This window comes from Manihot esculenta, chromosome 5 (genome assembly GCF_001659605.2).
Source record: "Manihot esculenta cultivar AM560-2 chromosome 5, M.esculenta_v8, whole genome shotgun sequence".
Lineage (NCBI taxonomy): Eukaryota > Viridiplantae > Streptophyta > Magnoliopsida > Malpighiales > Euphorbiaceae > Manihot > Manihot esculenta.
Genome location: NC_035165.2, coordinates 5,033,092 through 5,045,364, shown reverse-complemented (window position 1 = coordinate 5,045,364; position 12,273 = coordinate 5,033,092). Strand labels below are relative to the sequence as shown.

The window sequence follows — 12,273 nt, the reverse complement described above, 5'->3', positions numbered from 1 at the left end:
TATAATTATAGAGTTCTAGATTAACATGATTTTTTAAAATAATTTTTTCTCTCCTATATTGTTTATTTTCTATTTTTATTGTTTCCGTCTACAAAAAAAAAAAAAATCTTTCTTTCCTTCTTCTCTCTTTCTTAAAAATATACAATTTTATTTTTACAAAATATAATAAAATAAATAAATTTATAATCATCTAAAATTATTACAATTACTCATAAAAAAGTGTAAAAAAAATTAAAGGTAATTAGAATATAATATTTCTTTTTGTTCTGATCGAATACTTTCTATGCATTAATTTAAAAAAAGTAACATCAATTTTCAATAATCATCACTTATAATATTATTTTTTTAATAAAATTAAAGGAATATATGTATAAATTCTATTTTTATTCTAATTTTTATAATTTATTATATGAAAGTATTTTAAATTATAAATATTAAAATTTTATTCCATACAAAATAGAATAATAATTATCTAGAATTCATTTTACTATAAATATGTATAAAATTCTTTTAATGAGCTTATTCATTAACTTATTACTATATTATTTTTTTTAAATATAAAAGTATTAAATTACATTTAAAATAAATTAATAAACAATATGTACAACTTTTCTTTTTATTTGTAATCTAATATTCAAAAGTATTTTTAAATTTTAAATGCTAAATTTTGTCTTATATAAAATATAATAATAGTTACCTAAATTCCTTTTAATGTATAAAATTATCTAAATTAATTTATTCATTAATATTTGACACAAAATTGTATCTAATTGATATTTTTATTATTAGAAAATTTTTTGGTGTGAATTAAAAATAAAAATATAAAATAAATTATTAAAATAAAATAATAAATAATCTATAAATTATGTGGTAAATACGTATAGAAAAAAAAGTAAAATAAAAGAGAAAAAGAATTTATATTGATAAGCAATAAGAATTTATTTAGAAGAGGAGCACAACAGAGCAAAGCACTACTGATGAACAAAGGAACCACTGCTAAACACACCTGGACAAACACAGAAACGTTACCGTTTTTTATCTATTAGTAATTGTTTAAAATTAACGACAGATAGGTAAAGGGAGAAAGCCATGACGAAGACTAGCTTGCCAAACTTTGTCGATACAGAAGAGACTGTCACCACACTCATTCACCTTCCAATCTTCCAGGGCATGAACAATTCCAGCAACACGGCAGGCACTCATCGCCCTTCTTGGCAACCAATCCTATATATACACGTAATACACTAAGTTCTTCAAAAGAAAATCGAATCCTTAATTAGAAAGACGTGGAAGGATAACTATCACAAACCTCACAAGAGTCCAAGTGCCAAAGAGAAGAAGGAGCCAGCATTGCTGGTGTGTTGTGGTAGAAGCAATCTTTACGTAGGCGTTTTGGAGGAAATTGCGTCATGGGTATAAATGTTGTCCCTTTAGGTGCCTTTAGCTGTTCTTTATCAGTTAATTCTTCTCCGATCAACCATATCTGCAACATCAGATACACTTTTATTTTTCTAAGTCCCTAGCAGTAATTAAGTTTTAATTGTTTCCAAAAAAAAAATTACTTAATTAATATACCTTTTGATCATAACTTGACGTAACTACCACGTGATCATGAAGCTTTATCATCCTGCTCTCATTTTCCTGTGAAACAGCAATCTGATCCATCCCCAAGGGAATCAATTGGTTTAAAACTTTTGATTTATTAAAAGAAAAAATTTGGGTCTATATATGGAAATGTAAAGCCATATGTCAATTACCTGGACGCCCTTCTCGCCTAAGGCCGAGGCAACGGCCTTTGCTACCTTGGTGATATTGCCTTTAAACAGCACTTGGGTAGTTTCTTTGGGGATATTATTGAGAATAATAGCCGCAGCTAAGCTGCTCCCATCCACCAACTTTACTTTTAGCTTAGGGTACTTTTCAATATAAAGCTCCCCGCATCTGTTCAGCTCTTCTCCCTGCAAACTCAGATATTGCTTTTTCATATACATGGTATTTGAAACTAGCTAGATCAATCCATCCATCTTCAATTTCAAGAAGTCTCTAGTAGAATATATTTTCTTAGCGCATTAATCATACACAGTGAGAAAATTAAAAAAACTTGCCTGGTTCAGAAGGCCTAGGCTCAACACCTTAGTGCCTCTCCTATCCGCTTCCAGTATAGCTTCTTCCACAAAATTATTTATGGCCGCTCTTTGCCGTTTTAGAAAGTACTAGAAAAAAAAAAAGGTTTACTTAGCAGGTTAATTATTGGATAGATATATATTAAATTTAATTACAGGAGAGAATAATTACTTGTATTTTGTATCTGGGTATCAGCCAAGTTTGTGATTGAAACTGGTTATCGAGGGTGTTACTCTCCACGATAAATGTACGGCCAAAGAGAGAGGTTAACAACATGAAGAAATATGTGAACGGGGTGAGAATCCAGAGAAACCATGCGGAAGTTTGAGGGGTTGCGGCCAAGGACGTAAATCCTAAACGGAGATGGTAAATAGAGTCTGGAGTTGTGAAATGAGTTAAATGGACGTGAGTAGGGGAGTCTGCAGGCTTTTTGAGCGCAGTTTCATGCACCTCATCTGAAGTCTTGTCCATGGTGTCGTAGATGTAGTCGTAGAAGGGCATGAAAAGTGAGTAGTTGGTCCGGAACTTGGTATGATGCAGCGAGTGAAATCTGGCAATAAAAATAACGTCACTATTTGCAGCTAATAAAATTGAAGGCAATATAAAGTAGAAAGAGACTTACGAGGCTGTATAGAAGAGATATTTGAGAGGAGGAAGAACAGAGAAGAGGCTTTTTGGAATGATCTCAAAATTGCAGTGTCCCAAGTTGTTCATGAAGTCGACGTAAAAAACATAACCGAAAACTACTACTATGGAGGCTGTTCTCGTCAACGCCAAACCAATTGACGGTATTGTAAATAAAATGACATATACCACGATTTCAGCGAATGGATGGATTACAGCTGCCACGACAAGTTAATGTTTACATAAGAATTTTCCATTAAATAGTTAATTAAGCAATATATTCAAATTAAGTACCAGTAATAGGCTGAGTGACGATAGAGGAATGATGATGGGAGTGATAGCGAGAATAGAGGTAGTGATGGTGCAGAGCTCTGTGAAACCAGTAATAGAGAAACTCCACAGGACCTGCATGAAGCAAAGTCGCCAAAACTGCACCATCTGTTCTCCATATGGGTATGTGAGACGCCCCTGGAAGTAACATATTCGCACTGTATAACACTATCGCAAGCAATATAATTTGGTCATCCCTGCCAAAACAAACCATTATTAATAATTCACAGAGAGAGAGAGAGAGAGAGAGATATGTGAAGACATGCAGGAATTGATAAGCAGCAGCAACCAATTGCTTTCTCTATCAACTTGGTCGAAGTCAATGGTCTTGTCAAGAATCCTATTGTTGCCTTTGGCAGTTCTATAACGAGAATAAGAAATCCACAGCTGGTTATGCAGCATCCTAGCCAGGATTGAGGGGAAAATAATGAAGTTGACGAGGTCCCTTTCCTTCTCTTCTTTCACCATGAATGAGTAAATACTATGTGTCACGAATGGACCCAGAAGCAAATACTGCACCAAGCATTATCAGTTATCAGGCTTATTTCACCTTCATCTAGTAATTAATTAATTAATAATTCCTACATGAATAACACAAACTTACCTTGAAGTTTCCAAGAGACTTCCATGGCCACTCGGTGAGAATTCCTGGCTTCAAAGCCATGTAATTTTTGCGAATGTGGATGAGGAGAGGACTGATCGATTGAGTGGCTTTATATAAACCCACAAGAAATCACTATAAAAATTTTCAAGATTACCAACGGATTTTTCCGTTGGTAATCCTGTAAAAATCCGTTGGTAAACGAATTACCAACGGATTACTAACGGATTACGATCCGTTGTTAAAAAGCTCGTTGGTAAATTTTTACCAACGGTTTTGAAGTCCGTTAGTATTACTAACGGATTTACTAACGGAATTTCCGTTAATAATACTAACGGATTTACTAACGGATTTTAAATCCGTTAGTAAATTGAGAGAAAAATAATTTACTAACCGATTTTAAATCCGTTGGTAAATTCGTTAGTAAATCTATTGAAAATTTAAATACTTTTAAAATAATTATTATTTTAATTAAATAATAAATTTTATTATTAATATTATTTTTTATTTATTATTTCAATTAAATAATAAATTTTATTATTAATATTATTTTTTATTAATTCAATAAGATTTAAAATTATATTATTATTGTTACTAAGTTTGTAATTTATGTCCAATATTTATTAGAAATATATAGAAAGTAGAAATAAGAGAAAAGTAGATGAGAGAAAATGATAAAAAAAAGAAAGAAAAAAGAGAAAAAAGATGATAGAAAAATAAAAATTATGAAAAAGAAGGAAGAATGAGAGTAGAGTAAAAAGATGATAGAAAAATGAGAAAAAAAGAGGAAATGATTAGAGAAGAAAATAATAGAAAAAGTATAGATAAAAAGAAAATGATAGAAGAAAATAATATGAGAGGAAATAATATGAATGATAATTATAGAGAAAATTAAGAATAAGAGAAGAAAAGGAAGAAAATAATGGAAAGAAAATAGAGAAAGTGAAAGGAAAATTATGGAGGAAAATAAAGAAAATAATTGAAGAGGGAAGAGAATGAGATAAAAAAGGATAAGAGATGAAAGGAAAATAAAAATGAGATAAGAATGTGAAATGAAAGAAAGTAATAGAAAAAGAAAGAAAATGAGGGAAAGGGAAAGAAAATGGAAGAAGTAAAAATGATAAAATGAATGAATGATAAAAGGAGAAAAGTTTGTATTATATTTATAAAAGTAGATCACTAACGGATTCAAATCCGTTAATAAATTCTGAAAAAAAAAGCGGGTTTTTTCCCTCCAAAAATTACTAACGGATTTGAATCCGTTAGTAAATCCGTTAGTATTACTAACGGATTTTCAAATCTGTTAGTAAATCCGTTAGTATTACTAACGGATATTTATCCGTTATTAATCCGTTAGTATTACTAACGGTTTACCAACGGATTTGAAATCCGTTAGTAAATTTTTACATAAAATTTTTTATATTAAAATTTACTTGAAAATCCGTTAATAAATCCGTTGAAATTACTAACGGATATTCATCGGTTAGTAATCCGTTAATATTACTAACGGTTTACCAACGGATTTTAAATCCGTTGGTAAATTTTTATATTAAGATTTACCAACGGATTTTTAAATCCGTTAGTAAATCCGTTAAAATTACTAACGGATTTTCATTCGTTAGTAAAATCTGTTGGTAAATCACAACTTTTTTGTAGTGAATGGTGTTCATGTTTTGACGTCCACTCTTCGGATTTCATACGGGATATTGTGAATTTATATATTTTTTGCCATCAAAAATAAAATCTAAAGGTTATTGCTTTTTAATGGTTATTATTATTATTATTATTATTATTATTATTATTATTTTCTATTTGTGTCAAGTTTTAGTGAAGGAAAATTAATTATAAAATCAATTTGATAATTTCTATATCAAAAATTACTTAAATTAATTAAACTGATTTTTAAAAAAAATTTTAAACAACTAACATTTATTTCGGGAAAAAAAATCATCAAATCATGTTCATTATCAGTTATACTTAAAATCATGTTAATTATCGATTTACGTTATTACAAATAAAATTTTTATTTTATCTCTTCAAATTTTAAGTCATAGTGAAATAAAATTAACATTTTAAATAAAATATTATAAAATCAAGTTATTGGTAAAAAAAAAAAAAAAAACCCAAAGGGCCATGGCCCTCCCTCCCTTCCTCCGTCACTGTCCAAAACAGACCTTATTCGCGGATTGAATTATATTTGAATGAGCAAGTGTGAGAGGAATTATAATTTAAAATTTTTTAAAATTATTATTATTTATTTAATCATAAAATAAAAGTATTAAATAAACAAATTATATTTCTCTAATAATAAATTCAGTTAGAAACTTTTAGAATAGTTTTTTTTATAAATAGTTTAATAAAAAATTTAGTGTCATTTATTTTGTTTTGTCTATCTATTATTCTATAATATATTTAAAAGTGGAAGTGGGAGAGGAGAATAATAATTAGAATTGCTAATCGTGTTGTTGATAGTTTAATATTATTATAATAAAAAATAAAAATAAAAATATTTTTTAAGTATTATAGATATTAATAAATAAAATAACTCTATTTCTTATTTATAAAATTAATAAATTAACTATAAATTTATATTTTGATTAATCAAATTAATATTATTATTTTATTAATTAATTTGTAATATTATATTAAAATTCATATAATTGTTTATAATTTTTGAAGAATATTAAACTACTCATCTTAATGGTCATTGATATATAAATATTTATAATTTATAATTAATATATATTTTTACATTAAAAATTAAAAATTAAATTTAATTAATTGATTTAAATATTTATTATTTACTTATTTATAAAAATTATATAAATTTAAAATTCATATTTTTAAATTAATTTTTTGTTTTATTGTTATGCAATTAAAATAAAAAGGTTCTTTCGTCTTGTAAAGAAAAAATAAATTAATGATTTTAATATGTGATGTAAATTAAATATGTTTTTAAAAATAAACTAAAGAAAATGTTATTTTCCTTTTAAATTGATTTGTGTTAAAATTTAATTTAAAAAATTAAAAAATTTATGAAAAATTCCTTTCATGATTTTAATATGTATGTAACAGTACATAAGTTTTTTTAAAAATAAAAAATAAAAAAAGAAGCCTTTTCCTTTTAAATTGTTTTTTTAACTGATTAAAAATAAAAAAAAATAAAACTAATAAAATTTTAACTCTGTTTATTTTTTAGAATTATAATATATCACATTTAAAATAAAAATAAAATATAATGTATAATTTATCTATAATCTTATTATACCATTTATTAATTTACCATTTATATAATTTAGCATTATAATAAATTTTTAGTATAATTAAAATAGAAAGATGATTTTTATTTATTAGCAACTTAAAATTTGTATACTAAATGTGATTTTATGTTTTCTTAACTTTTAATTTATTAAACCTAATTTATATTTAATAAAATTCTTTTTATTTTCAATGTCTTATAAAAAAAATTACTTATGTAATTGAAATCAATGATTTGAATAAAGACACTGAAGCTAATAAAATTGAAGTCAATGTAAAGTAAAGAGACTCTTACGAGCCGTATAAAAGCGATATTTGAGATTGGAATGATCTGGAAATTGCAGTGGCCCAAAATTGCAGTGGCCCAAGTTGTTGGTGAAGTCGATGTAAAAGATATAATCGAAAACTACCATATCTAGGCTTTTTGTCAAATTAAGGGTGAAAAAATAATTATTTGTGAAATTGGAGTTATACAAAAATTATTTATGGATTTGGTGTTGGATTGCTAGGTAGCAGGCGAAAAGATTATCCGATGCTTATTTGACAGGTATCCACACCATTCTAAATGGCGCCAGCCATTATTTATTTTTTTTAGAATAGTTTGACTCCACTCTCTAAGTGACGTAAAATTATTATTTATTTATTTTTATTTTTTATTTATTAAAATATTATAATTATATTAATTAACTAATATATGAGTGTATAAATATTTAAAATTATAAAAATTAAATTTATTTTTATTTGACTATTATTATGTAATATTTTGGAGAGTTATAAAATATATTATTATATGATTTGATAACCGTCGGACTTCTCTCACTCTAAGAAAGGCTAAACTCGAAGAAGTGAAATAAGTCTAAGGTTTCAGAGACCCACTTCATTTAGCCGGTCCAGCATCTTCGGTCTTGATCCAAACAGACATGGAAGCAAATCGGGCCACCTGCGAGTCCGATCTAGCACGAGGAGTCCAACCCGGTGATGTGACTTGAAGAAGGACAGCAGACCCAGTCAATTCGCAGCACTCTCCGCATGCGTGCCAGGGAAATTAAATAAATTCTAATGCTAGACGTTAAGCACGCTTCTCAATCTAAACTTACATAATTAATATAAATCTGTTATTTTGGATTTCAGAATATTATGATTAAATATATAAAAGATTTGATAATATTTAATTATGGTATTATTATATTAATTTATTAAAAAATAATATAAAAAATTTATTATAATAAAAAATATAATATAAATAAAATTATTAAATTATCATTATATAAAAATAATATATTAATTAATTAATATAATTATAATATTTTAATAATTAAAAATAAATAAATTATGATTTGACTTTTTACAAATATATAATAAAATAAAAAAAAAATAAATAAATAATGACCAGCACCACCAGTTGTGCTGTGTCTTTATTTTTTTAATTATTAATATATTATAATAAAATATTTATATTATATTATTTATATTATATTTTTATAATAATAAATATTTTTTATAATTTTAATATATTAATATTTAATAAATTTTATTATTAACTTTTAAATAAAAAATTATTATAATATATAATTTTGTAATTATAAAATTAATATTATACTATGATTAAATATATAAAAATAATTTAATAATATTTTATATGTTTATTTAATAATAAAATTTTTTATTATTTTAATAAATTAATATATTATTAAATAGTGTCAGTAATTTTTTAATTATATAATAATATTATTTTATAATTTTATAAATTATTAAAATTTTATAAAAAAATAAATAAAAAATAAAAAAAATAAATAATGACCTGCCATGTAAAGGGGCGCTAGATCTCTTTGAAAAAAAAAAATAAATAATAGCTGACGTGATTTAGAATGGCGGAGCCTTTGGCGTTTGTTAAATAGACTCTTTCCATACGTCAATATCACACATAAAAAATGGTATGAATATACAATGATTTCAGCGAATGGATGGATTACAATTGTCATGTGTTAAATTAATGCTTACGTAAGTGATGTAAAATTAAAACAATTACATTCTTTTCACTTTATGAGTTAGTCCTCAAATTCAGTATAAATAATTGGCTGAGTCACAGTAAAAGAATGATAGAGGTGGCTGTCCTTTTATTTGACGTATGTCATGAGGTTTTCCAGAAAAAGTAAATTTAATCATAAAAGGTTAGTATTCCTCAACTTAATCCGGTGAAAAGTGTATTTTTATAGTATTGTGAAATAAAAGGTTCAACTCTTTACCGCTATTTAAAAAAAAAAAAATATCATAAAAAGTTAACCACTCGTTAGAGGAAAATAATCATTTAAATTGTAAAAATTGAAGTGAGAAGATAGAGTGACACATGGCAACAGGGAGAAATTAATTTCAAAATTAATATTCTAATAAATTATAATTATAATTTTTTATGGAAAAATGTTTTTATAACTGTACTCTGTATCCCGTTAAAAATTAACGTTCCAGCACATAAAATTTAACTTTTTAGATTAAAAAATAATATTTTAATTAGAATAATATTTAAACGAATTTAGCGGCTGAATTTATATATTACTATATTCTTTAAAGTTTTATTAATATTAAAATTATTAATGTTTAAAATTAAATTAACTCTTAAAATAATAAATAAATAATTAAATTATTGAAACATCATAATTTCATCCTTAAAATTAAATAGATTAAGTTAATAATTTTATATATTAGATAATTTCATTATTTATTATGCTTAACTAAAATTTAATTATTTTAAATTTCATATTAAATAATAATCATGCAGTAAATACTTATTATATTATTATTGTAACATCCCTATTCGGTTATTTAATTAACCAAATAAAAAAATCATATTTTATAACAGTTCTTTTATTTTTTCTTTAATTTATATAATATAATTTATGATATTTTTTTTATCGAAAATCCTGCAGAATTTCCTGGATTTAATTCCACCTATGAATAGTAATATCACACTTATATAAACTTCAATCTTAATCCCCAAACTTTTTCTAATATCAACACAATTTCAACTCCCTAAACTTCTTCTAATATCAACACAATTTCAACTCAGATCAAATATTTCATAAACCATCTCATTTATTTTAACACAAAAACTTATACTAATAATCAATATTTACACCAAAAATTAAAATCTTCAAATATATCTAATTTACAATCATATACAACTTCTCTAAATCTTTATGTACATGTCATATTTTCAAAATCAATTTTATATAAAATTTATAAAATATATCTCAAAATAATTAATGATGTAACTTTAGTTGGTTTGATGTCGATCTTGATCTACTACTCCTTAGATCTACAACCTGCGCGAGAAAAAATGAATTTCTACGCGCTAAACAAATTACTTAGTGGTTCTTAACCTTTTTTTTTTAAAATAAAACATTTAAATTAAAATTCATTTATTAAAAATAAATAAAAATAAACTATATTACAAATAATTTAAAATAATTCTAAATCATATTATTATTTCATATATGTACAGATTTAAATTTCATAGTTTTTTTTTCATGTATAAAATTTTATTTTCTCTTAATATATTTATTTATTATTTTTATTTTCTTTTTAGGCCCTATAAATTTAAGTGGGACTGTTAAGTCAAATAAGAAAGGTATATCTGTAGGGCACAAAGTACCAAATCACTCTATGACTCAAAAGAGTCTATAACTGTGGCGGTAGAGTATATGAAACGTACCTGTAGGGTACCAATCAATGAAACTGTAGTGCAGGACTGCAAGATCTGTATATGACATGCCATATCCTTAAACTAATCCACAATTTTCACTAAATTTACTTGGACCAAACTTTAAATAATTTATACATTTAAATATCGAGACAAAAATTTCAATATAGTGTAACTTTAAATTATTCAAATCATAATATTTTATCATATTACAATTATGCTTTTATACATTGTCATATCATGTAAATCTATTAATTTAATTCAACTACATAAATTATAAATTTATAATTTAATCCTTAATTAATTAACTATTATTATTTTTATTATTATTATTTTTCTAATATAATATCTTTTTCTATTTATCACGATACACCATAACTCATTTCTCTTTTTCTTTTAATTTTTATTTTTATCTAACAATTTTCTTTCAACCCTAATTTAACTAATTTACAACATTTAATATATAAAAAGTATTATTCCTTATTTAGACTAATAATTTTTTTTCTTATTACTATATCTTAGCCAAATTACATCCCTATCAAAGAAAATAAAGATATTCTACTTGATCCATAACTTGAGTTTTGGTCAAAATATATATTAATTTTAAAATTTTCTATTTATTAAGTTTATCATTTCTTCAAACTTTAATCATGCAATATAACTAAAATATTATTCACTTGATCTAGTTCTATTAAGGTAGTAAAATTTTCAAATAAAACATAATTAACAAATTATTAAATTTATTCAAATAAAGTTGAGCACAAACCTTAAACCTTCCAAAATCTTCCACAAACTTAAAATTTTCTAATATTCATTTCCTTTCCCTTTAGAGTTTCCACTCTTGCCTTCCACTTCTTTTTCATGAAAAATAAACAAATAAATCATATTAATACAATATTACTCATAAATATTCACATAAAAATGATAAGAAACATTTCTACATCAAAACTCCGAACATATCTTTAAATTTTTCAATACTTGTTACAATTCACTCTCCCTCAACCTTAATTTTCTCTTTGATTTCTCTTCTTTTCTTCAAATTCTATCTTAGAGAGGTGTTGGGAGAAAATGGATAATTGATTGGAGATGAAAATTTGAAGAAATTCGATGTAAAAAAGAAAATAGGGAGAATGAGAATTTCTTTTTGATTCACGGCAGAAGAATGAAAAAAAAAGGAGAAATGGATTACTTCTTCTAGCTTCTTATTGTAACAGCCCGGAAACCGAACTGCTACCGGCACTAGGATCCAGATCGGCTTAAGGCCGCCGGAACCCGTAGTAAGCCTGCTGTGAACTCTATGTACCTGTGAAATCCCATACATGATCATACATTTTCTGTAAATATTAAAACTGTTCTCTGTTCCAAGGCTTAATGTAATACCCGGCTAGACTCCGGTATCGGAATTCCTACCGTCCGGTGGAATCTCGGATGTCGGAGACCTCTAGAAGGGTAGAATCATGTTTTATAAAAATGTTTTCATGTTTTTAATGGTTTTAAAGTATGAAACTAAATGAGTTTTTACATAAAAAGTCCTTGGAGGAAAACCCAGGTTCGGCCGCCGAAAGTCAGGTTCGGCCGCCGAACATTGCATGGATGCGGAGGCACATTCGGCCCCCGAACGTGGCCTGGCCAGCCACCT

General features: G+C 25.7%; 1 protein-coding gene across 1 annotated transcript; it reads right to left on the bottom strand.

Annotated features, from left to right (window-relative positions):
* Nucleotides 1–892: 892 nt before the first annotated feature.
* Nucleotides 893–3,806, bottom strand: LOC110614939 (very-long-chain aldehyde decarbonylase CER1). The gene is made up of 10 exons (XM_021756631.2): nucleotides 3,683–3,806; nucleotides 3,368–3,591; nucleotides 3,043–3,275; nucleotides 2,747–2,966; nucleotides 2,296–2,674; nucleotides 2,106–2,213; nucleotides 1,758–1,958; nucleotides 1,576–1,656; nucleotides 1,310–1,483; nucleotides 893–1,224 (listed from the first exon to the last, which is right to left on the bottom strand). Exons 1-10 carry the CDS (start codon nucleotides 3,740–3,742, stop codon nucleotides 1,060–1,062), a joined length of 1,845 nt encoding a protein of 614 aa, XP_021612323.1. The 5' UTR covers nucleotides 3,743–3,806; the 3' UTR covers nucleotides 893–1,059.
* Between the last annotated feature and the right edge of the window lie 8,467 nt (nucleotides 3,807–12,273).

Bases quoted from the DNA above. Each gene is read 5' to 3' on its own strand.
- LOC110614939 (XM_021756631.2), bottom strand. From the start codon at position 3,742: ATGGCTTTGAAGCCAGGAATTCTCACCGAGTGGCCATGGAAGTCTCTT. The intron at 3,276-3,367 runs GTTGCTGCTGCT...TTGTTTTGGCAG, and splicing joins GTTGATAGAGAAAGCAATTG to GGATGACCAAATTATATTGC. The intron at 1,484-1,575 runs GTATATTAATTA...CTGATGTTGCAG, and splicing joins CGTCAAGTTATGATCAAAAG to ATATGGTTGATCGGAGAAGA.